Raw genomic sequence first — 25,298 nt, 5'->3', positions numbered from 1 at the left:
CAAGCTCGGTGGCGCGGCAAGCACAGCTGGTGCAGCTCAAAGAGCTCCAAGCCAAGCTCAACGAGCTGCGTCGGCAGACCCAGGAGCTGCGCACCGCGCTCGAGCAACAGCGCTCCGCATGTGGTGCACATGTCCAGGTAGTGGCGCGCGTTGCCCGGGAGCGCATCCTGGCCGACGACAACGTCGACAAACCTCCGGAACTGAAAATGGCCGGCGAGAAACTCGTCGCTGCGGCTTACCTACTCCAAGCCATGCCCGAGCCATCGACGCCTTCGGGACGCAACCTGTGCCGCGAGGCACAGGCACTCGTCGAGCAAGCTGCCGTGCAGCAAGCCGAGAGCTCTGCGTCTCGTGTGCGCTCGAAAGACCCGGAGCAGCCCGGTGGGACTGCGCACCAGGACCACGAGGCTTTGGTGCACACTCCACCAGCAGCGAAAGGCAAGGCAGCCGTGGCGCCCGGTGCGAAGGCACCCTCGGTGCACGACCGCATCGGAAGGCCTCCCGCGAGGGAACGGCTCCACGACACATGCGGGCATGCCGAAGACGGCGATGCCCGCTACATCGTCGGCGGCAGGAAGTACACCCCTCGGCGGGGTGGATGCTTCGACCCCGAGCACGACAGGGGTGAGTCACCGGAGCCTCCGGGCACCCGGGTGTTCAGCCGGGAGATTCGAACTGCTTCTTTTCCCCCGCGCTTTCGTCAACCCACCACCCTCGTCAAGTACTCGGGCGAGACTGATCCTGCAGTCTGGCTCAATGATTACCGCCTAGCGTGCCAGCTATGCGGCACGGCGGAAGATGCGGTCATCATCCGCAACCTTCCTCTTCACCTTGCTGATGCCACACGAACGTGGCTCGAGCACTTGCCCGCAGACCAGATCCACAACTGGGCCGACTTAGTCAAGATCTTCGTGGGCAACTTCCAGGGCACATACGTGCGCCCTAGGAACTCCTGGGACCTCAAAGGGTGTCACCAGAAGCCCAATGAGTCCCTGCGTGACTACGTGCGGCGCTTCTCCAAGCAATGCACCGAGCTCCCCAGTGTCACCCACGTCGAGGTCATCAACGCCTTCCTCGAGGGTACGACGTGCAGGAACCAGGTGCACGAGCTTGCGAGAAGCCGACCCGCCAACACCAATGAGTTGTTCGATGCCGCCACCAACTACGCCGCCGGCGAGGAGGCTGTTGGTGCCATCTTCGATGACAAGCCGAGCAAGCGCAAGGACGATGCGCCCGCGGAGGGCAGCAACGTCAAGCCCAACGCCCCCGCCAAGAAACAGAAGCGGGGGAGGAAAGGAAAGAAGCCAGTCCTACCGAACCAGCGCGCATCGGGGTGGGCAGAGGACTCCGAGGAGGCCTTCGCTGCCACCCCGGACCGCAAAGGACCTTGAGGCCCCCCTCGAGGCGGTGGTGGCCTATTCGACGACATGCTTAAGAAGCCGTGTCCTTACCACAAGGGCTCGGTCAACCACACCCTCGAGCAATGCGAGATGCTCAAGAAGTACTACAACTGCGTCGCGCATCACGACGAGGACAGGAAAAAGGATGCTGGCGACAAAGGTGGAGATGACAAGTTCCCCCCAGTGGAGAACACTTTCTTCATCTTTGGAGGACCAACGACGAACATGACCTCCCGGCAGCGCAAGCGCGAGCGCCGGGAAGTTTTCTCCGTCACCAAGGCCACGCCATCCTACCTCTATTGGTCAAAGGATACCATTTCCTTTGGCCGTGAGGACCACCCCGACTACGTCCCGCACCCGGGATGGTACCCACTTGTTGTCGACCCCATCATCGGCAACACTCGCTTCTCCAAGGTGCTCATGGACGGAGGCAGCAGCTTAAACATCATGTACGCCCACACCTTGGAGCTCATGGGGATCGGATTGAACAAGCTTCGCCCCAGCAAGTCACCATTTCATGGCATTGCGCCGGGGAAGCGCGTCCAACCCCTCAGCCAGATCGATCTGCCTGTCTGCTTCGGCACGGCAGCCAACATCTGCAAGGAAGTACTCACCTTTGAGGTGGTGGGGTTTCGGGGATCCTATCATGCCATTCTTGGCCGTCCTTGTTACGCCAAGTTTATGGCCATCCCCAACTACACCTACCTCAAGCTGAAGATGCCGAGTCCGAAGGGCGTCATCACCGTCGGCTCTTCGTTTGAGCATGCCTACGAGTGCGACGTCGAGTGCATTGAGCACGCGGAGGCTCAGGCGGAGGATGAGGCCCTCGCAGCCACCCTCGACAAAATGGCAAGCGAGGCCTTGGACTCCACGCACCGACACGCGGGCAGCTTCGAGCCCGCCGAGAGTATCAAAAAGGTGCCCCTTGATCCGGATCGTTCCGACGACAAGGCGTTGCAGATCAGCGCCACCCTCGACAGTAAATAGGAAGTGGTGCTCGTCGTCTTTCTCCGCGCCAACGCAGACATCTTTGCGTGGAGCCCCTCGGACATGCCTGGCATACCGAGGGAGGTCGCCGAGCACTCCCTTGATATCTGACCCAACTCCAAGCCGGTGAAGCAGCGCCTGCGACGCTTCGACGAGCTCAAGCGCCGGGCGATTGGTGAGGAGTTGCAGAAACTTCTGGCGGCCGGGTTCATCAAGGAGGTATTCCATCTCGAGTGGCTAGCTAATCCTGTATTAGTGAAGAAAAAGAACGGAAACTGGAGGATGTGTGTAGATTACACTAGTTTAAATAAAGCATGTCCGAAGGTTCCCTTTTCTTTGCCACGTATTGATCAGATTGTAGATTCTACTGCGGGGTGTGAACTTTTATCCTTTCTTGATGCTTACTCCGGTTACCACCAAATCAAGATGAAAGAGTCCGACCAGCTCGCGACTTCTTTTATCACACCTTTCGGCATGTACTGCTACGTTACGATGCCCTTTGGCCTCAGAAATGCCGGAGCTACATATTAGCGGTGTATTCTCCACGTTTTCGGGGACCATCTCGGGCGCAACGTAGAGGCATATGTCGACGATATCGTTGTAAAATCCAGGAAGGTGGATGACCTGGTTGCCGATCTCAGGATCGCATTCGATTGCCTACGGGCCAAAGGGGTAAAGCTCAACCCCGAGAAGTGCGTGTTCGGGGTGCCTCGAGGCATGCTCTTGGGTTTCATTGTCTCCCAGCGGGGCATCGAACCCAATCCTGACAAAGTCTCGGCCATCACTCGGATGGGACCGATCCGAGACCTAAAGGGGGAACAGAGGGTCATGGGATGCCTAACATCCCTCAGCCGGTTCATCTCGTGCCTCGGAGAGAAAGGCTTGCCCCTGTATTGACTCTTGAGGAAAACCGAGCGCTTCACGTGGACCCCCGAAGCCCAAGAAGCCCTCGACAGGCTGAAGGCATCGCTCACTCAAGCCCCCATTCTCACACCACCCACGGACGGCGAGCCCCTCTTTCTGTACGTAGCTGCGATGACCCAAGTGGTCAGCGCGGTGGTCGTTGTTGAAAGACAAGAGGAGGGCCATGCTCTGCCCGTCCAGCGGCCGGTGTACTACATCAGCGAGGTGTTGTCTGAAACTAAGACGTGCTATCCGCAGATTCAGAAGCTGCTCTACGCAGTGGTTTTGGCTCGATGCAAGCTGCGCCACTACTTCGAGGCCCATCCCGTCACCGTGGTCTCATCTTTCCCCTTGGGAGAGATAGTCCGCAACCGGGAAGCCGAGGGTAGAATTGCCAAATGGTCTGTGGAGCTGATGGGAGAAACTCTCACCTACGCCCCCCGCAAAACGATCAAGTCCCAAATCTTGGCTGACTTCGTGGCTGAGTGGACGGACACTCAGCTACCCCCACCGCAAATCCAGGCCGATTGCTGGACCATGTACTTCGACGGGTCGGTGATGAAAACCGGCGCCGGTGCGGGCCTCCTTTTCATCTCACCCCTCGGGGAACACATGTGGTATGTGATACGCTTGCATTTCCCTGCGTCTAACAATATGGCGCTCCTACCAAGAGCATACCAAGAGCAGCAGAACCAGCGAGCCCGCGAGGACTTGCTGGACCAAGTGGATGAGGCTCGAGACGTGGCACTCCTACACTCTGCGCGCTACCAGCAGTCTCTACGAAGGTATCAGGCGCAGAGAGTCCGGTGCCGAAACCTCAACAAGGGAGACTTGGTGCTGAGGCTTCGACAGGACAACAGGGGCCGCCACAAGCTCTCACCGCCTTGGGAAGGACCGTACATAATCGCCGAGGTGCTCAAACCCGGCACGTACAAGCTGGCAAACGAAAAAGGCGAAGTCCTCTCCAACGCTTGGAACATACAACAGCTACGTCGCTTCTACCCTTAGAATTCCGAGCTATTTGTACATCGTTTGTACTCGCATTTTCGATTTTTCGAAATAATAAAGAAGTACGTTTTACTTGTTTATTTTTGGGAACCTTCCGGACCCTCGAGGGCTCGGATGCGCACGGACACTGAGGTACGCTCGGCTTTACCCTCGGCAAAGCTAAGCCTCCCTCGGGGGCTACTACGGGGGGAACCCCCGAATGTCCCCGAAAATCGCCAATGTTTTTTCGAAATATTTCCGTCTCGTCCTTAAGCTTCTCGTATACTTGGAAAAAACGGACGCGAGGCATAAGCAACTACGGTACGGGGCCGGCCGAGTCGTGGGGCCGCCTACGCCTCCGGGATACGGCACCCCCCTCACCACCCCACGCCTATGTTGTTTATGAACGCAAAATTCCTCGCAGAAGTTTATCTAAGTCGCATACGAGAACACGGAAATAAAGTAAAGAAAACAAAGGCTCGAACGCACAAGGCCTCGATGGGCCACACAGTCGATTTAACGAAAATGAATTTCTTATATTCATAAGATACGATTACAAAGTGAGATTACAATAATCACTAATCTATTACATGGGCTTCGAGGCCCAGATTTCCTACAGGCTACCATCCCCCCCCTTGCAGGTCTTCAGTGGCGTCGAATTCAACAATGGGAGGGATGTCGGCTTCGAGCTTCTCGGCGAGGATTGTGGCGAACTCCTCCGCGGCTGCGTCGGCTTCGTCCATGATGGCCGACACGGCGTCCGCATCAGCGTCATCGGGAACGACGTACCCCGACGACACCCTCTGGAGATCCATGAGGTAGTGTGTCGAGGCCACGGAGAGGGCCCGCAGGACACCGGGGCGGAAGGTGCTCTTGGCGTGTTCGGCAATCCGACCGCCTAGCGCGCGTAGGCGGCTGATCACCGAACTGCCCGAGACGGCACCCTCTCCCTCAAGCCCTTGGCACACGCTCACGACGGTTTGCTCCAGCTTAGCAAATTCCGTCTGTGCCGCCGTGAGCGCGGTGTGAACTGCTTCCTTCGCCGCGGACTCGTCCGCCAACCTTCTGCCTCAGCTCTGAGCAAATGAAATCAGTGTAAGCTATGAAAAGAAACAGACGAACAAAAATTCGAAGGTACTTACCCATGATGCTCCTCTGCGCCTCCTCCCTCTGGACTCGGGCGGCCTCTTCGAGCGAGGACAAGGAGTTTTCCTTCTCCTTGAGGGCGGTCCCCACGTTCTGGAGGGCCAACTCCTTCTCCTCGAGGGCCTCGCCCTTTTCCCGAAGGGTTCCGGTGAGCGCGACAACGGCCACCTCCTTGTGGAGGAGCTCGGTCTCCTGTCACTCGAGCGATGTCCTGAGGCGCCGTAGCTCAGTGCTCTGCACCTCGGCTTCCCGAGCCGTCTCCTCGAGCGCTGTTCGGAGGCGTTGCAGCTCGGCAGCCTGCGCTTCGGCCTCCCGAGCCTTCTGCTTCGCTGCGGCCCTCTGGACATCCCGCTCACCGGTAGCCCGCGCCAAATCCTCCTCCAGTGCCTGCTGACGCGCTCCCAGATCCGCCATTTTCGTGTTGGCTTCGATGTTCTTGAGCACCAGCTCGGCGTTGTGCTGCCCGAGCTGGCTCATCTGGGAGTACATCCGGGTCATCTCGGCGCTTTTTTCGCGCGAGATTTCCCTCAGCCGCTGCAAGTGGGAGGGCGTGGGTAAAAGCATGTTAAAGCCAAATCAAATCCAAGCGATCATCAGGGGAAAATATTTACCTTGCTGACCTGGTAATCCATCCCCTGATGGAGCTGGAATGCGTGGTCGAGGGCTTGTAGGATCTCGCGGCCGACACCGAGCTGCGCGTTCCAGGCCTCCTCCTCCTCTTGCTCTTTGCGGAGGAACTCCGAGGGGAGCCCAGACGGGATGATCGCCCTGTGATGAGGGCCCTCGGACGTCCCCGCCTCGACCATATCCACGCTGGCCGATGCGAACTCGGCGATGTGCGTGGCGGCGCTTGCCGCAGCAGCAGGGTCGATTTCCATCGAATCCCCGTATTCCTCGCTGCTGTCCGGCAGCTCCACTACCACCACCATGCTCCTTTGCGCCGTCGACACCGGCACCACCGCGATGATACCCTCGTCCCGGGCCTCGGTGGGCTCCGAGACGGGGGCTCATTCCAAACCCGGCGCCCCTAGCGCCATCTCCTCCTCTGCGACGCCCTCGGCCTCAGCCCTCGGGGGCTCGAGGACGAGGGTCTCCTCCTCCGCATGGTTGGCAGGGCGCTCCTGCATGCCCCCACCAGTTTCTCCTTCTGTAACCGGCCGGGCGGCACTGGCCGCGTCGCCCTGACCGGCCTCAACTTCGATGTCCGGTCGGGCGGTGCCATCCGCACCGCCCCGGCCGGTCTCCTCAGCGTCGCCAGCCTGAGCGGTTGCTTCAGCACCGCTTTGGCTGACGTCGCCCTCCTCCTCCTGCGCTCGAGCTTGCTGGGCCGCCTGGGCCCCTCGAGCCATCGCTTCCCGCAGGTTCGCGGCCTCCGCCACAATGTCCACGGCAGGCAGGGGCTGCGGCGCCGTGTGCGGCGTACTGCGTGCCCCGGTCTTGAGGGCCTTAGTCGGGGCGAGCTGCACCGCGTCCTTGGCGACGGCCCCGGGGATGGAAATTGTGGAACAAAAGCTGAGGACAATAGGATTGAGAAATTGATCAAACACACAACATAGATGAATTCCAAGTCTACTTACCCGGATCAAGCGCTCATGCTCCGCTTCCTCATGGCGCTTCTTCGGGCCCGCGGCACCGCGCTGCCCCTCGAAGACTGTACTGAGGGCGCCCCCCTCGGGCCGGCCTGGTGCCTCGAAGCTATCAGCACGGGCGTCTCCGCGCCCACCGCAGACTCGTCGCCACGGATCAGCGCCTGGGGCGCGGGTGTCTCCTCACTCGCCGCCGGAGGGGACGACTCCCGCTCCGACCCCTCGAGGGACGGATCCGCCGACGACTCCGCCACGGTCCTTGTTTCTTCCGGTGCCGCCGGCGCCCCCTCGCCGTCATCCCACCGGTAGGTCGGCCGGGAACTCGCACCCGCTGCCGCCCCGTCGTCCCCCAGAAGGTGGCCCTCGGTGTCCGAGGCCTCCTCCTCTTCCTCGTCCATGGACTCGGGCGTGGCAGGCCGCGGCTTCCCCTCCGCGCGAGCGATCTTGCACGCCTTGTCGTGCTTTGCCTTCCTCCTCCTCTTCCTCTCGGCCTTCGCCTCCGCCGCGTCCTTCCGCCTCTTCATCTTCTCTGCGTGCAGGCGGTTGATCTGGCGTTCTTCAGGGACCGGAGGCCTCGAGGGGTGGCACTTCAACCCCTGCGAAGCGCGACCGAGTTGAAGTCATGGGCGAGGAAAGGGACTACGTAAGACACAACAAATTCGGAATCGAAACTCGCCAGAGAAATGTACCCCGCCTCAGGGCGCATCTTGATCCTCCAAAGATCCTCGGGGTCGTGGGGGAACTCCGCCACCGCGTACCTCGCTCTCCGGGCGGCGGTGTTGCGGGGAAGTAGCTCGACCGCCGTCCTCGAGCCCAAAGCCTGGCTCCCGGGGGTGAGCTTGTAGATCGGCAGGGCCCTCTCCACGAGAGGGATCACCCTCTACCGGTGGAAGTTTGCGATGATGGCCGCCGCCGTCAACCCCTTCTTCGCCAGATGCGCCAGCGCGTCGGTGAGGACTTCGAGCTTGGCTTGTTGCGCTGGGGGCGACACCCCCCAGTCCCACTTCGGCGGTCGCTCCCAGAGAATTCTGTTGGTGAACGCCGGGAGCGCACCGCTGTAGTTCCGAAGGTAGAACCACCCTCGGCTCCACCCGGCGTTGTTCGTCGTCATCTTGCTAGGGATGTAGAGGTTCTTCCGGGAGTGACGCATGTGGAACGTCAGGCCACCAGCGCGCGTAAACCGCTTCGGTTGGCCCCGCGCGTTCTCGACGAAGAGTTCGCCGCGGAACAGATGGATCCAGAGATCCCAGTGCACTTCTATCCCAAGGTACCCCTTGCAGACGGCGACGAAGACCGCCACCTGCGAGATGGAGTTGGGGCTGAAGTTGTGCAGCTCCGCTCCATAATAATTGCACAACGCCCACATGAACCTGCAGACGGGGACGCCGAAGCCTCGCTTGTGAAGGCGCACGAAGCTCACAACATAGCCCTGCAGGGGCTTCGGCTCGGTCTCCTCTGGCAGCAGGGAGATCCACAACGGCGCCCCCGAATTGGTGTTCACCGGCAGCAGCCGGTCGGCGACCAACTGCTCCAGGACCGCCACGGTGGTGGAGGACCTCCCCCACGGCAAGGGCTCCTGGACATCCGACATCTTTGCGAGTCGAGGGGGGATGTGGGAATGAAGGCTCCGGGATGGCAAAGGTGCGCTCTCACTCCTTCTTCTTCCACCTTTTGTTCTTGGCTGCGCGCTCAGGATGCAGTAGAGGCGGAGAAGGCAAAGTGGGACGAAGGCAAATAGCCAGGTAAGCCCAAACAACCTCTTCCTCTTCGCTTTTATTCACCGCGACAGGCGGGTCCGCCGCCACAGCCCGAATCTACCGCATTGAATGCGGTAGATTTCGCTGTCACTGACTACTGGGCCCTACGGCCGCAGAGTCTCCCACGCGCGCACGCAGCGATAACTGCGGCACGGTAACCGGCGGGCGCGGCGCGACTGTTGCACTATCCCATCCGTCAGCCGCCGCCCACGCCGCTTCGTCTGCCCTAGGCTGCCGCCTGAAAAGGCGCGCCCGCACCGCACCGCGCAAATCGGGCCATGTTGCCCACAATCCGCGGAAGACCCGCGCGCGTGACCGGCGACTCCGCGTCATTCTCTAATCATGACGGAATATTCCTTCCGGGGTCTCTTCACCCTCGAAGGGATCGCATTCCGAGGCCTTACTGATCAGGGGTCCGAAGCCTGGTCCGTCGGGAGTTCGACAGGCGCCCCAGATCGCTAGAGTCAGGAACTGCAGGGATGTGCCGTACAAGCTACCCTCTAACGCGGAGTTAGAGACATCCTACGCAGTGTTCAAGGCCAGTCGAGGGTGCCTGGAAGGGGGATCCCATCGAGGGAGAGCATCGAGCCCTCGGACCCCATCGAACGGGTCCGAACCCCGCCTAGCGAACCTTCGCAAGCGCTTTATGTGACATGTCCATGGACCACGAGCCGACCTTTATCGAACGGGGCACGGACGTTCGCTTGAACTACCCGCTAATAGCTCACCGAAGCAGCCATAGCTCGCGGCCCGGGCATGGGTAGCATGGTGAGCTTCACCCCTCCTCCCTGAGGAAGGGCGACGAGGGTCGTAATCAAAGTCGAGGATTCCCCTGAATGCCTTCACACGGGCCTGGGCTCGGGGGCTCCTCGCACACCACGGTTCAGACCGCACCCTCGAATAAGTCGACGACTGTCAATTGCGAAGCTCCACGTGTATAACCAAATCCCTCGCTATTAACGCGCGCTCTCCTGATGGTTCAGCTGAACGCCGGGTCGCTGTACCAGCACGGAGAATGCCGAGGGCGGCTGAAAGAGTGTCGTTCTCGGCTGAAAAAGATGCGGGACGGCCACCTCGGTGAGGCAACCCAGTGGGGCAACATTTATAGCCCTTGGACGAGCACAAACTCTCCTCCAAGGCCTCGGGGGCTACACCCGCGGGTGCGCTGATGCGCCCCCGCAAAGGAGACTTCACACATATTCGAGGACTGTAACCCTCTGTATATCCTTGTACCCTCGGTCAACCTCCCCATAAAGGAGAAAGGGACTTCATTGCTCAATGCAAATAAAGATTACAAAGGGTTACCGACGCGAAGCCGTCGAAAGGTACAAACAAATTGCCACCTGCGTGGTAATTTTCCCTGTCTTGGGGGAGGCGAGCGACGAAGAAAAGCACCGAGCCCTTGGCTAACGCAACGGCCAGGCTGCTAGGGATGCGAGGAACAGCCCCCAGGCCGCACAGGTCCAGCGGGATGCTCTCCTCGCAAGCTTTCTTCTAGCATCTCCTCCACCGAAGACTATGCGGGGGGTCGAGCTGGCGAACAGCACCCTCCGCACCGTCTCCCCGAGAGCAACCTTGTTGCCGAGGGGGACGATGCAAAGAACAGCCGCCAAACCTGGCACTAACGCCATAGTCAGGCGCCTTCGTTCCCCTTCAGGCTAGGGGACATCGCAGGAGCAGGACCCCACGGGCCCAATGCTCTTCTGCTGATCCCACTGAAGCTGAGGGATGGTGCGCACGCCCTCTCCGGTCTTCCCCCGCCGCTCGCAAGCATTCTTCTAGCACCAAAGCCTAAAAAAGCCAGACCGCCCTATCTGGGGGCCGGTCACGAAAGGCAAAGGAAAACATTAAGACTTAGGCGATGCTGGAAGAAAGAGCAGGGAAGTTGGAAAGGAAGAGGGAACCCCACGACCCCTATTTATGGCTGCGTCGGGCGCCAAGCTTCAAGCCTGTCGAAGGACAAGGGCTTGGACCGCCCGTGACGGCGCAGCACTCCACGAGCAAAGGGTGCCCTCGGTTATCACGCCGAGACACGACCGAACGAAATAAAGCGGAGCTGAGCACCTGGACGCTAAGCGGCGCAGCATCGGCTCAGGCCGACCGCCCTCGAATGACGCACCGCAAAGCAACCAGGGAAGCCGGGGCCAAGGCCCTGAGCACGGGACAGCGCAACGAAAGCGCCAGCTGCCGAGCAGCAGGCGCCATCGTCGCCCGGGCCCCCCCTCAGCGCGCGGACACGTCTTGTCCCCGGAACAAACAAACAAAGAGGCACGCGCCTCGAAGTACTCCCCCCGTGGGCGCAATACCCCGACCAACGAGTTGTCACATCCGCCGGGCTGGCGCTCAGGCGCGCCTGGCGGGTGCACGACATTGACCGATCACGTCAAGGGAGAAATTGCCGAATTTTCCTTTGGCCGAATCCCTTGACTCGACCAAAGCCTCGGGGGCTACTGTCGGGTACCACAATTAGGGACACCCTAATCGGGGTACTAAGATCACTCTAAAACGCAAACACATGATTAAGGCAATTGGGCCCACGAAGGCCCACGGCCTCCTTCCGATCTGAAAGAAAGGAAAGAACTCAAAGAAGCCCAGCATACGGCCCATTTGCCCCCTTCTAGGGCCCGTGGGACGATCTCCACCTCGCTCGATGGCTCCCGTCGAGACCCCTCGACTGCGCCCCGCATCTCCGCCTCGCTCGAGGGTAGCGAACCTACCCTCGAGCGGGCAAATCATTTCCGCCTCGCTCGAGGGCAGCGAACCTACCCTCGAGCGGGCAAACCATCTCCGCCTCGCTCGAGGCCACCCCTCGGCATAAGGGACAAAGGGCCCTGCCGCTCACCGCCCGTCGTACGGGGGCTTTAAGTGCCAACCACTCCTCCACAGTGCTCAGGACAGACGGCGTCAGACCGCCATTTCCCACAGTGGCTGTGACCGGAGTCCCATCCGCCAACTCTGGTCACTGTTCCGCCATCACGGGCGCTGTGGCGATACTGTGGAACCTGCGACACGGGACGGGCGTGCTCGGCACTGCTCCCCGTACTATCCTGCCAACTCCGACCGTCCGGACTCCACCTCATCACGCGTATGGCCCCGGACCCACCTCCTGCTTAGGAAAGGGTCCGGCGACGCCACGTGCCCCTCCAAGAGGGACGCACAGCATACGCAGCCGGAGTCCCGGACCTCCCCCCTCGAGGGATCCGGGACCTCCACGCAACCCTCGGACCTCCTTAATGCGCACACTGGCACTTTATTAAGAGGGGTCTGGGACCGCCGCGTGCCCCGTCACCGCTAGAGCACGCAGGACCCTGACCTGCAGGGCCCGCGGAACGCCACATCCGGAGGACTGAACATTTCACAGTGACGACCCAACCGCCTGCTGGAGTTGGCAGGACGCCGGCGCAATCTCCGCCAGATCATGGACGACATCCAGGACGACCGCCACGCCCGACGCCACGCCCCGCAGTGTACTTCCTACAGTGTCCGACCACTGCACCCCCGCGATTCGGGGGAGGAGGACGACTTCCACGTTCCCCTACTCTTGTACACCGCCCCTCCTTGTGACTATAAAAGGAGGAGGCAGGCTTCCTTTAAGGGGGGGGGGGACGTTCGGGTCATCAGCGACACAGTCATCCACATTCGCGATCATCGTCACCTCTCAGCACCACTGAGCTCTCACCTCAACCGACTCCTCTTCTAGTGGAGACTTGGGAGCTTCACTCCCTCTCTCACCTCGCTTGTACCCCCTACTACAAGTACTCCGGGTGTAAGATAATACTGTACCCTCGCACACCCCTTTGCTGGACGTACGGCCCCGTGGCCGGAACCAGGATAAACCTGTGCGTTACTGTGTTGCCTCTTGCATCAACATCTGGGACGAGCAAACACGCGACATTTACTAGTTGGGATCCGGACCCCGGGTCAGGACACCGACACTTGGGTACCGGTTGGTGTTACCAACCGGTACGTAAGGCTCATCCATAGGTCCCATCCACCCCAAAAGTACCGGTACCAAGACGAACCGGTACTAATAATAGCATTGGTACCGGTTCATCTTCATTCTGGTACTTTTGGGGTAGACCTTTGGCGTGTTTTCTACTGGTGTGCTTAGTCATAACTAATAATGATTTTCTAGCTTATTAGCTTGATGTGGCATACTTAGATCATGTTTGGATCCAAGTACTAATAGATGAAAGTGCTAAACTTTAGCACTAACTTATCTCAACGGAAAGTGCTAATGGGGTGGTCTAAACTAGCCAAGACTCAAACTTTAGCATGTACTCTCTCCATTCACTTTTGATAGCTATATTTCAAAATTTTAAATGTTCATAAATGATAGTTATATTTGTTGTTGCCATGGGCTGTGGTAATAAATAGCTCTAGTATAATGAGGAGTTTCTAGTTAAAGTATTGGAGGACCAACAAAAAAAGTCCGTGTTGCATTTATTATATGATAAGTAAGGTGTAGCCGAATCATACTTAGACTCTGTTTGGATCCAAATGCGAATGAGTGAAAGTGCTAAACTTTAACACTAACTTCTCCAAATGAAAGTGCTAATATGGTGGGTTAAACTTTAACCAAGACTAAAAAACTTTAGCATGTGTATGAGTGCTAATATATGCTAAAGTTTAGCACTCAACTTCAGCTACTCCAAACATGAACTTATACGCTGATGAGTGTGATGATCAAGTCCAAAACAAAGAGGCATTACCGACATGAGCCACGCATCTCCCCGGTTAGTTCGAAATGGCGCCATGATTGCAAAAGGCAGGAGACATGCCACATCGCTTGGATCTTCGTGGAACTAGGATTGCATTGACCAGTGCAAAAGCGGCAAAAGCTCGCACACAACACAAGCAGCTCATTGCCTGTTTTTTCTCCCCCCCGGTAGGCGACGCGCGCTTCTTTTCACGTATCGCTGGGCAAAGCACGCATTGATGCATGCGTGGATCTGTCCGTGCTACTGCCGCTACAGCAAAGCAGCCAGGATAGCTCAAGGCGTTGCGGCCTGCTGGTCCATGCATGCATCTGCAGCAGGAGCTAGTAGCACTGCCAATACGAAATTCAGAATAACACACTTACACATCCCTGCGAGGTGTATGTACTACTACTGATATTCTAGTACAGTAGCTTTTTTGTGCCGTGGCATAGAGATAAGGTAGGTGCCCTGGTCTTTTAATAATGCAAAAGGCTTGGGTATAATTGGGTACTCCAAAGACCAAAGCTAGCATGCAAAATGCAACCCATGTATACCTGATCACTTTGCCCATGCATGTGGCGGCACACGCACAACAACAGAAATTCAGAGCATTTTGAAGTCGCCATGATGCACGCGTTGAGAGCTATCATCTCTATCCTGCTGGCGCGACCGACAGCTACTGCGAATACGATTATACGATCGAGCAGCTTGCGATGGATGGCAACGTACGTACGAGCATATACACATACGCAGAGACATGCATATGCATAGTGCGATGATGTCTCAGCAGAAGTTACATCATGAACTAGCTAGCAGTGTGTGTACATACAGCGGCATGAGCAGCTAGCTCTGGCTGCACACACGAATTATGAAGTGGAAAACTTTGGTTCCCCCTTGACCGTACGTACCCCAGCTCTAGCTATGTTACACATTGGCCCTGTTTTGTTTTGTTCTTCCTGCGCTTGTCGTCTCACCTTGCTGCATGATGCGCCATGCATGGCCTGGTACCAATAATTCGGTCTCCCACATGAAAAAAAGCGTGGTCTACACGTACACATGCAGCGATAGGTAAAAGTTTCAGTCTACCGTTGCAACGTTTTCAGTCTCCAATACTATTTTCTTTAAAAAGAAAATCCATCATCGTTTGAGAAGATACCAATGCAAGTTAACTGCTAGTACTCCTATATATAGCTAGAGAAGTGTGTCAAATTCGGTGGCTCAGAAGACCATCAGACAGTGTTAATTAGCTTTACTGCCTAGGCAAATCGGCTTTCACACGATAGATCAAATCAACCTCCACGCCGCCAAATCATGAGGCATAAGTGTTGAGGAGGCATGTGAGCTCATCAAAGGGTCACGAAGGCTTAGGGAGAAGGGTGACTGGGTGAGGGAATGGTCAGAGGAAAAGGGGGGCCTGAAGCCAACAAAAGGGTGGGTGAGGTCAATGGGAGAAGGGTAAGTGGATGCGCCAACAAAATAGATTAGTGGGAGGTGAGGGGGTTCTACCGAGATAAGTACACTCATCAGTGGCCCTGATTGCTAGTGCTTCAACAAATTTTAAATCTGGAGCATTTATATGAATAATTATATTTATAATTTAGTCCATGAATTGCGAATCCAACTTAGAACTCGAAGTTGTAGATGCCACGAACGAGCCATGTGTGTATCATTTGCTCCCTTGGTCTTCCTCCACATCTCGCCTAGTCTAGTTTTAGGAGAGAGAAAAAAGGAAAAGGTCCAACTTACGCCCTTAAACTATCATAAAAGTTCGATTTTTGATGATCTTTAACTACAAAATTGGATAACGAGGGCAATCCAACTGTCAAAACCAGGATAAGTTCTAGTAGATTTCATTTGCATTACACATCCATGTGTGTTTATATATGTTTAATTGAACTATTTGTTTGTGAATTGGTATTCTTCTCTCTTCCATCATATATAATACATGGTGACACATATCATGGGTATTGTTTTTATATAAATAATATATTAGTAATTTAGAATTCTATATTGGTTCACTTTTATATTTTATTATAATTAAATAATTAAGATTTAGATTTAGGGTTACTTTAACTTTTAATAATGATATAAATTTATACGCGAATTTAGGGGTTATTTCTATTACTTTTATAATAGCAAATGTTGGTAATTTAGATACATGTTTAAGGTGTTACTTTAGTCTATTTTTATTTTATAATGGTAGAGGTGGTTAATTTATTAGGAAATATAATAAATCTAATGACTATTACATTTTTAGTTGTTGGATTGACGGTAAGATGATCCTAATTTTTGTGAGAATTTCTAAAATTTCACTATTTTTTTAGAGTGTCCAGTGTCCACCTAGAATTCCTAAAAGCCTCCTCGTGATGATGTCTGATAATATTAGGATACTTTTTGGCGGGTTGTGCACGATTCCACCATGACATAGTTTGCACACTATGTGCGCTTGACCAACGAACAGTTGCAAGTTTGCAACTGTGTTCTACCCATATTCAAGATAACATCAAGGAGTGAAAAAAAAAGGTGGACACGAGGAATGAGACGACACATAACAAAGAGTGAAGCTGTGAAAGGTCGAAGAGTCATAGCAAACAAAAGCCACTTTCGTTGGCTCGCTGCTCCCTTTGCCCTTTGCAAGATTTCCAAGCCTTATTTTCCCCTCCGTCCCTGACTAGCCGTGCTCGCTCGCGATCGACATGCCGTACTGGCGCCCTGCAGTGCTCGCAGAGCCAACCTTTCGCCTTTAGGCCTCCCGAAAGCCCTGCTATTTAAGCACGCATGGCAGGCCTCTCCTAGCCACGCCTGCACGCCTTCAGCCTCGAACTCTCTCTTCCCCATGGAAACAGGCCAGACAGTCCGGGAAAGCGCCCTGCACGCCGGGCGGCAGGCTTGGTGGCCTTTGGACGCCATGGCATGCAGCTTGGGCGACACCACCACCAGCGGCGGCGGCGGCTTCCTCCTTGGATGGGATCCGCAACTCAGCTACTTCGGTCTAGGAGCATGGGGAGCTGGCACCGGCGATCTTGATAGCTACCAGCGTGAGCTTGAGCTCGTCGTCCCCAAATGTAAGTCGAACTCGCTCTGCACCTCTACATGGCCTGCCGCCTGCATTTCGTTTTCGTTTCCGTTCCCTGCAGCGCTGGTGTCCATGGCGCTAACTCGTTTGCCGTCTGGCATGTGTGCGCTAGGCATGGAGTCCCCAGTGTCGGAGGCGTCAACGGCGGCGGTCACCGGCTTGCCGACGCCGCAGAATGCGACGGCGATGCCCGTGGAGCTGGATGAGCTACTCCAGGTGAGTGGAAGGCTGAAAGCTTCACCTCCAATGAAGGAAGATTCACATGCAACTCTTGTGGTCGGATTATGCTGCTTGCTTTTCTATCTCAGCGAACTCTTGCTGTGTCGCCAGAGCTTATGGGGCTCGGACGAGGAGGAAATCGCCGTGGGCTTCACTTCCGGCAGCCCTCTGAAGGAGGCGAGCGCTGTCTCTTCCCAATGTAGGGATTCAGAAGCTGGTTTGCTCGCAGGTCTGAACTCCTGAAGCGGTTTGGCTTTGTTTACACACTTCCTGTTTTCTTTTTTACTGTCCCCAAGGACTTTGGTACCATACATTTTCATTCATTTCATGATTGTGGTACGATTCCAAACAACTAGGACAGACTTTGATGATTACTCCATTAAATAACCACGGCGCTTGTGAAATTTATGCCCGGGCCCACTCGAGATTAGCAGCACATTGCTGTCTGTCCTCACCCATCATTTGTGCATCCATGCGCCTGATTTAAGAGAACGAACTGCTGCTTCAGGAAAACATTTTGTTTTTGAATTCAGTCAGATTATAGTAATCTCCTTGATCTCGGTGCCTTTTGTAATTTGCATCAAATTTAGGCTCGTTTTGTGGGCCTTTTGTACTAATCGGTAGTCTGTTCCTGCAGATGATGATCATTTCGCTCTGAACCCAATTCTGCCGACATGCCCGGAGAAGGCTCTGACACAGCCACAAGCAGAGCCTCCCTGTTCCTCCTCATCTCACTGCAACGTCGACCCATGGGCCACTGACACCGGTGTCGCCCAAAGCCTGACGACTCGCGCCAACTGCTCGTCCAAGCGCCCGGCACCGGAAGGTGCGGCCATGCCGACCCTGTCTCACACTTAACCGCAGTAACAAGTAGCAACAATTTTTTCACCGCTTTGCCAAAAAAAAAACAATTTTTTCACCGCTCTGCATGCTAAATTCTCATTTCTATCTCGCCTCTCTGCACGCAGAGAAAGAGGAGGGTGACGGAAGATGCAAGAGGAGCAGGAGGGCGCCGTGCTCCGGCGCCGGGACAGTGGCGCGCCCGTTCACCGTGGTGAAGCCCGGCGGCGCGGACGGCAGCGTGACGCTCGCCGACATCAACGAGTGGATCCTCACGCCGCCGGCACGCCCCGTCCAGCACCCCGTGGGGGAGTTCGCGTGCCCCCCGCGCGTGGCGGCGGGCAGCCGGCCGGCGCCGTCGGGCAAGGCGGTGGCCGGCTTCACCAGGCTCCGCACCGCGGGGAGGGGCACGATCACCATCGTAAGGACACGGGGATGAATGGATTGCATTGTAGTGCAAGCATATCTACTGTAAATTTGTGGCTGATTGTTCTGCGAAATTGTAAAAAGGAAACTGATGAGGTTTAGTGAGGACGAATGCGGCCCAAATCACAGTGAACGATGATGAATCTGAAACCTAGTTGGATTCATGCCAAGAAAAGCAAAGAAGATTGCCGTGAAACCTTGTTGAGGAGCTTCAGTTCAACCACGATTCAGAAACACGGTCGGGCTGTTGTACTGTATCCCGGGACAAGAGGCTCGTACTGAGAAGCCGTGTGCCGCCCGTAACAATTGTACTGGTTGAGGCCCGTCCTGAAGAACCGTGTGCCGTAACACCTGGAAGTTAACGCAGCCGTGCAAGTTACGGCCGTGCAGATACGAGCTCAGTGCAAGTTGGGGGAATCCGAGGAGACCCAGCTCAGAGGACTGAAGCTGATGGTATAGAACAAGCCCAGGAAGTAGCTGTCAGGTTGATAGTCCTCATACTCTGGATACCACTCTGGAGGCTGCAGCTGCTTCCAGACAGAGGAGCAAAGTAAATTGCCGACCTGAAGCAGGGCCGCGCAATGTACTTATGATTTTCTTCCATTATCTGTGTTCAAGAGGGCTCATCGTTATAAATCGAAACTAAGAGATCTGCCTCCAGCTCCAGAACATCTGTAGAAGCAGACCTGCTCCACCCTCCTGCATTCCCCGAATCTCATGGCATGGCATTTGTCCCTTCATCTTGCTGTAGTGCAGGGGCTCGTTTGTTCTCATCAATTAATGAAACTCCCTTGCCACTTGTTCCAGCTTGTAGAGCAGCCGATTGTGGACTTGTGGAGTCTGTGCCTCATATCTACGTCATCAGCCAGATGAGTAACTACGATGCCACCCTTGCACACCAGTTGAGCCACGCGCCCACGCCCCACTGCAAAACCATTGCAGCATCTACAACAATCACAAAGGTAGGTGACTTGTTGGTTGGAAGAGGATCCAAGTCATACGCCCATGTTTAGCCATTTTATTCTGCACTGCACCGTGCCAGAAGCTGTTCCTCTACAAGACGGTTCCTTTGCAGCTATTGCAGAGGAACCATTTCACTGGCATGTGGGGCTGTTTGCGACTGGGCTCAGCTATTTAGTTTAAATATTTTTTAACTAAAAAGGAGTGGGAGGTCAAAACCCGGCCCAAAGTTGCCCATGGAACAGGATTACGGGACTTGGCACGGTTTTTAGGGCTGAATTAACTTTTTTCGACACGTCCAAAAAATGCCCCAAGTCTAGCGCTTACACTAGTATCTTAGCTCTACACCGACATCTTGGCTCTATCTCTTCTACCATCTATCCCAACAATAGTGAGTGATTCTAAATGGTTCTTGCTGCAATTATTCATGGCAGATTTTGGAGGGGGGGTCGACCGGAGGAGTAGACAAATGTGAGGAGGGATATCTTGAATAAAATGCGAGCCTATATCCTCAACTGCAAGTAATAATGAAGTGGTAGAATTAATAAGAGAACAATATATTTACCTCGTGTAACATGACAGGTGATAATCACTAGACCACTAAAATGACATTGAATCTTAGTATGAGGTTCTTCTGAGTTCTCTAACAGTTTGTAATGCAAAGGCATGATCATGAAGTCACAAAACACTAAGAACTGACACAATAGTCTTATATAGATGTTTGAATAGACCACACACAGATGATGATACAAAAGAGGAGCATACAGTCATATCTAATTATGACGGTCACAATAGTCTTGCATAAGTTCAAATGGATTGGAAACCAAAGATTACATAAAGGATACATGGCCATATCCAAATAATGATAACTAGATAACGAGAAATATAACCCTAGAAAAGAGTTATACTATTTCGTCTTTATTCATAGCCCTTCTTGACTCATCAAATGTAGCTCAGAAGGTGAGGCACATTAGCAACTTTGATAGGCTTGATGATATAGTCCTTCGCACCTCCATCAAGGCACCTTCATACAAAATAGGAATATAGATCAAGTTGAATACTTAGGTAAAAATTATGTAACAAATAAATGAATTGACAATTTTCCTACTTCCTTTTTTATTCGTTCAGGGACATCCTCGGTGCATGTAACCACCACAGGGATATGATTAATCTTGGGCGATTTCTGTATAGGGAAAATAACTATATTTATTAATTGTTTATTTTTAAAATATTAGTACATATGAGTTGAACATTCAACACAACATTTGGTGAAAGTAGAACTATTTTTCATTATGGGAACCTACCTTCACCTCAACCAGAAGATCATAACCAGTCATATCAAGCATACAGTAATCTGTCAGAATCAACTGCACATCATGTTCCTATACTCAAGTGCATGTAGACAAATATTTAGTTAATAATCAAATTAACCTAAACAAATAAGCATATTTTTGTCAATATCAATCATATTGACTATTTTGATATACCATTTCCAAGAACTTCAACGCTTGCTTTGGACCTTCCATGGCAGTCACTACAAAATAAGAACAACAACAATATATATATTAAACACAATACCACTTAGATGGAGAAAAAATATTAAATATAGACAAATAGATTGAGTATATATATATATTATAAATAGTATAAATACTATTTCTATTATAGCTAAAGCTGCATCTGATTGCAAAAAAATTGTGACAACAACACTACATAAGAACTTTAGTGTATCTATGGCATCGCAAGTCACTATTACTAATCCCCCATTCGCAATAAGTATGAATCTTAGGATTAAAAATCCTACAAAGCAAGAGATCATGCAGAATGCAAATGGAAAATCCATGTTAGTCATTTCACCTCGAATGTTACAAGTCTCCAGGACTCTTGATGCAACAAGGCGATCAACACAAGACTCAGCAACCAGGAGAACATGAGGAGCAGCCATGCCACTCTTTGTGCAACCTCCTTTTTCTTTCTACAGGTCGACCTTGCAACCTTTTGGTATAGGATGGTTTGTATTGTGTTGTTGCTATGGGAGTGAAGCCACAATGGTCATGTTTATATAGTAAGTGTGGTTCTAGTATGTATCTTCAAGATATTGAATAAATAACTTGTCGATATACGAACTATATCCTTAGGATAGATATTTAGTAAGTTAATTTACTAACAATATCCTTAGGCTATGAACCAACAACTTATAGCTACACTGAGAATATATCTAATATGGAGCGTGAATAACTAAAGCCGTGCCTACAATAGCAATATCCTAAAGATAGATAAAATTTGAAGAAAAGCAAGCACACTGGTATGTGTTGCAATATGACAAGTGATGACATCCATAAGATATAGAAAATATCCACAGTGAACTCCCTTTGTATTTTTAATGTATAAAAAGTTTCAATTTGTGTGGTTTGACCGTAGCGCCTCAAGAAAGAATCAATATAGGGAACGTGAGATTCCTTGGCTGGCATGGCATGTATATGGGTTAGTGAAGAAAATGATGTCATAGGCTTAGAATTCAAAATGTCTCAATTTTCTACCGGTTCTCTTCGAATTGAGCTTGATATTTTGATATAAGAAACATATTAGGTGCAAACCAACTCCTTTATGCAAACCGTGCAAACTTCAATCCGGGCCACCAGATCAACATTTAAGGGTGTGTGTAGGGGGAGTGGGAGGAGGGATTTGCAAAAGTGTGATTAGAGGCAGGCGGTTAATTGTAAAATTATCCAACCTTGGATGTTGATCTAGTGGTCCAGACTGAAGTTTGCACGGTTTGCACGAAGGGGCTGGTTTGCACCCGATATGTTCTCTTTGATATAACATAGATATCTTCAGTGGTAATGTTACAACCAAAGTTCATTGTGGCATCAAAAAGTTTTTAACTCAATTTCACATAATATAAAAATATCCCCCTATTTTACCAATTCATTAGTTAATATTATCTTAGTTGTTTCCCATCTATAAGCATTGAAACAAAATGAGTGAAGACTGGAAGAACTTGCATAAATTAGATACCTAACAACTATCATTCATATAGCACAACAAGTCCAGCTTGTAGGGATTGTTGGGGATCGGCACCTCCGAGTACGATCCCGAAGATCGAGAAACACGATCATAACCTTCGGGCACTTGGGCCCGAGGGTATGCATCAACACCTCCCCTAACTTGGCTACAGGATCCTGATCGAAGGTGGCTCGTATGATGCGCTCAAGCACTAGGCTTCCAAGGGCAAGATGGCATCGACCTTTGATAAGGGCACCAGGAGGCACCAGAACACCTCCGAAGGTCTGGGCGAGATTCAAGCGAAGCTTCCCCTCGGGGGCATGGGAAAGGAGGACGCCGCGTGAAAGAGTTCCGCAGTGAAGGTATAAGAGGCTTCGAAGGTGGTGTGAAAAATGTGATCACATAGACAAATCCGATTTGTACATGGCAAAGCTGTAGAAATTACAAAAAAAAAACTCGGAATATACCCTCCGCATAGAGGCAGGCAAGGGGTATTCCGGGTATTGAATGGTGAAGGTCTGGGGTATAAATAGCCCCCTTTTTCAACTTGTAATATGTTGATTTTCTTTGACAATGACAGAGGAATATATGTGTTTTTGGCTTGCTCTTCAATCTGTATCCTTCGCATTGCATGTTCCTTGTTTGGTTGATCACTAAACGAAGATCCCAACAGGGATATCCAAGAAAAATGGAAATTGTACTGATATTTTTAGAAGTCTCAATAAATTACCAATGAAAAGGGAGCAATTTTCTAATTGAAAGTAAAACTTAAAGAGAGCAAAGCTGACTTTATGTTTTTTGTATTTTTCAGCTAATTATGTTTTTCTTGAAAAATAATGAAAAAGTGTACCATGTTAGCATATGTATTAAGTAAATATGGCAGTGAAATTGGCTTATAGAATCGGTGGCAATATTATAAAATAACAAGCTTGTAGAATCATCATTGTAACTCACAACATCCTCCTTCAGTGAAACCCCGACAAACTTCGATCGAGATTGGTGGATTTGGTGGGGGAGGAGGTGAGTTCTTTCTTCCCCTTGCTTATGGTGAGATGAGGGTGAGAGAGTTAATGGGAGAGGGAGAGAACTTATTAACACAGTGAGAGAAAGCAGGAGTGCTGGACTACTGGGTGAGAACACTTGTGTGGGGAATGAGAAAATAACGCAAGGTGCAATGGTTCTTCATAACTCTACTACACATCGATCTCGTGCATTTATCTAAGCCGCATTTTGATCGAGGATGCACTAGTCCTGATTCTAACGACTAGACGCTAGGTGGGATCTTTAGTCCCGATTAGAGCCTCCAACTGAAAATAAATGTCTCTTTTTTTCTTTTGGTGTTATCAACCAGGACTAAATGGATATTTTAGTCCCGGTTGGGGTTATGAACAGGGACTAAAGATCCTTCTTATGTTAGTTTAAAAGAAAAACATCCCATGTAGAATTGTAGGTGGAGTGGTAAATAAGCTATACGCGAGGCAAGAGGTATAATTTCAAATTGTCTTGGTGACCCCGTAGTCCCTAGCCCAACGGTCGAGCCCCCCCCCCCCCCCCCACACACACACGTCGGGAGGGCGCAGGGGAGACATACCGCTGGGAGCATTAAATGCGTCGAGCCAACATGATATGCACGCGCGCCCACGCACCTCGCTCGATCACTTCAATTCTTGCAATTTACTTTAAGCACTTTACTTTCATAGAACTTGAATTGCCTCTCATCACCCTAGGCTGCAAACCCCACTAGTGATAGGTTTTGCTAAATATAGGATCTTTCTTGTGTTACTAATTAAATTTTTCTAATATTTATGATTTTAGTTTAAAACCGCATATTCACCCCCCACTAATCGGTGTCCTTATCCTAGAGAGTGATACAAATCCCATCGTGTTATTCAGCATGCAAGCTGGACCGGGATCATGGCACCAGCATTTCTACTATGTTTAGACTGGGCAACCCTATGCAAGCTTCTGAACCTGCTCTGCAATGTGCCCTCAACACAGCGGTGTCACGCAGGCAGTGCATAATCGCAAATGCAGCCTTTTCAAGTAGCAACAAATCAACTCCACTATTACCAAAAAAAATATTAGCTATTATTCGCACGTATCAGTCCAGTTACTTATATGCATACATATGTAGCTTTTTATTTTGTTGTATTATGTTGTACAAAAATTAATTAAATCTTGCCTCACAAGATTGTTATCGAGTACGTTTGCCAATGGAAAAATCCTACAACAAAACCCTCCACTCGCATATTCACCTGATCTCACAGGAAAGAATATTACTCATGATCACGGATGATTACTTATCAATCTTGTGTCTTACTCACCTCGTTTCAAATTATAGATTGTTTTGAATTTTCTAAATACATAGATTTTACTTTGCATCTAGATGTACACTAATTCTATACCTATAATTTGAAATGGGAAAGTATTTGTTTCTTCGATGGGTTGAGCACATCGCTTTTGCGGCTTTGGGCAAAGGGGCTGACTCCCGACAGGCCGTGTTTAAAGGACACGATCGAACAGCTGATAGGCATGAGATGAGAGCCCTAGGACAATTCCAAGGTGATCTTAGCCCTAGAACAGCTGATAGGCCGTGTTTAAAAGAACGACGCCATAGGAATTTGTTAAAAAAAGCTACGACCTGATCTTAGCCTATTTTTTAGCAGGATAATTTCTCTTTTCTCCCTAAAAACCCTAGGTATAATAAGCATATTAGTCTAGCAAAGAATTTTCTCATACGCTAACAAAACCATTCTGGCCATCCTAGAGATTAACGTATATATTTGAAGAGACACTCAGCATGTACTGTGTACCGAAAAGCAAGGATCCTTGTCTGGCAATGGTAATTTCTGAACACCAAGCAAGAACGAGATGCAAAGATAACTCGGGTAGTAACGGTAAAAGAGGATCCTGAATGCCTGGCTGAGCTAAATTCAAGCATTGTAGAAGGATTCGACACATGCTTACGTGCTCCTTCTGAAAGGACCTAAAGCCTGCTATTCTGCATCAGCACGCACGACCCTAAAGCTGAAGCACTCTTTCAGAGCTTTAAGTTACCAATGAGCTCAGAGCTTACTCAGGTTGCCCAAAAAAAGTCTGTCCGCGTTGTTTAAACTACTTTCTACCTTAATGAAAAGATGTGCAATCCTCGATAAAAAAAAAGAGGTTTGTGTGGACCTGCGCATTAACATAATCGCGGTTACATTGAGATGTGTCTTCATCATCAAACTGTGTCACACAGAAATGCTGGTTCGGTGTCAGCAGAAATTCGTTTTCTGTATGGTTCACCTATTGTTGAGCCATCA

The 25,298-nt window shown here is 51.9% G+C and overlaps 2 protein-coding genes across 2 annotated transcripts; one reads left to right on the top strand and one right to left on the bottom strand.

Moving 5' to 3' along the window:
* Positions 1-16,218: 16,218 nt before the first annotated feature.
* LOC120712592 (protein XRI1-like) lies at positions 16,219-18,687 on the top strand. The gene is made up of 5 exons (XM_039998423.1): positions 16,219-16,531; positions 16,655-16,758; positions 16,873-16,990; positions 17,399-17,587; positions 17,730-18,687. The coding sequence occupies exons 1-5, from the start codon at positions 16,303-16,305 to the stop codon at positions 18,038-18,040; spliced, it is 951 nt and encodes a 316-aa protein (XP_039854357.1). The 5' UTR covers positions 16,219-16,302; the 3' UTR covers positions 18,041-18,687.
* A 1,242-nt stretch (positions 18,688-19,929) lies between these two features.
* LOC120639222 (two-component response regulator ORR12-like) lies at positions 19,930-20,932 on the bottom strand. The gene is made up of 5 exons (XM_039915210.1): positions 20,845-20,932; positions 20,475-20,521; positions 20,292-20,369; positions 20,085-20,170; positions 19,930-20,011 (listed from the first exon to the last, which is right to left on the bottom strand). Exons 1-5 carry the CDS (start codon positions 20,930-20,932, stop codon positions 19,930-19,932), a joined length of 381 nt encoding a protein of 126 aa, XP_039771144.1.
* Positions 20,933-25,298: the final 4,366 nt, after the last annotated feature.

Source organism: Panicum virgatum, chromosome 6K, assembly GCF_016808335.1.
Source record: "Panicum virgatum strain AP13 chromosome 6K, P.virgatum_v5, whole genome shotgun sequence".
In the NCBI taxonomy this organism is placed as follows: domain Eukaryota; kingdom Viridiplantae; phylum Streptophyta; class Magnoliopsida; order Poales; family Poaceae; genus Panicum; species Panicum virgatum.
This window is presented reverse-complemented; position numbering and strand designations above follow the sequence as displayed.

Excerpts from the sequence above, each read along its gene's own strand:
- LOC120712592 (XM_039998423.1), top strand. The coding sequence starts at position 16,303 with ATGGAAACAGGCCAGACAGTCCGGGAAAGCGCCCTGCACGCCGGGCGG. Across the intron at positions 16,532-16,654 it reads TGAGCTCGTCGTCCCCAAAT|GCATGGAGTCCCCAGTGTCG; the intron begins GTAAGTCGAACT and ends TGTGTGCGCTAG. Across the intron at positions 16,759-16,872 it reads AGCTGGATGAGCTACTCCAG|AGCTTATGGGGCTCGGACGA; the intron begins GTGAGTGGAAGG and ends CTGTGTCGCCAG.
- LOC120639222 (XM_039915210.1), bottom strand. The coding sequence starts at position 20,932 with ATGGCTGCTCCTCATGTTCTCCTGGTTGCTGAGTCTTGTGTTGATCGC. Across the intron at positions 20,522-20,844 it reads GGAGACTTGTAACATTCGAG|TGACTGCCATGGAAGGTCCA; the intron begins GTGAAATGACTA and ends CTTATTTTGTAG. Across the intron at positions 20,171-20,291 it reads ATCTTCTGGTTGAGGTGAAG|AAATCGCCCAAGATTAATCA; the intron begins GTAGGTTCCCAT and ends TTCCCTATACAG.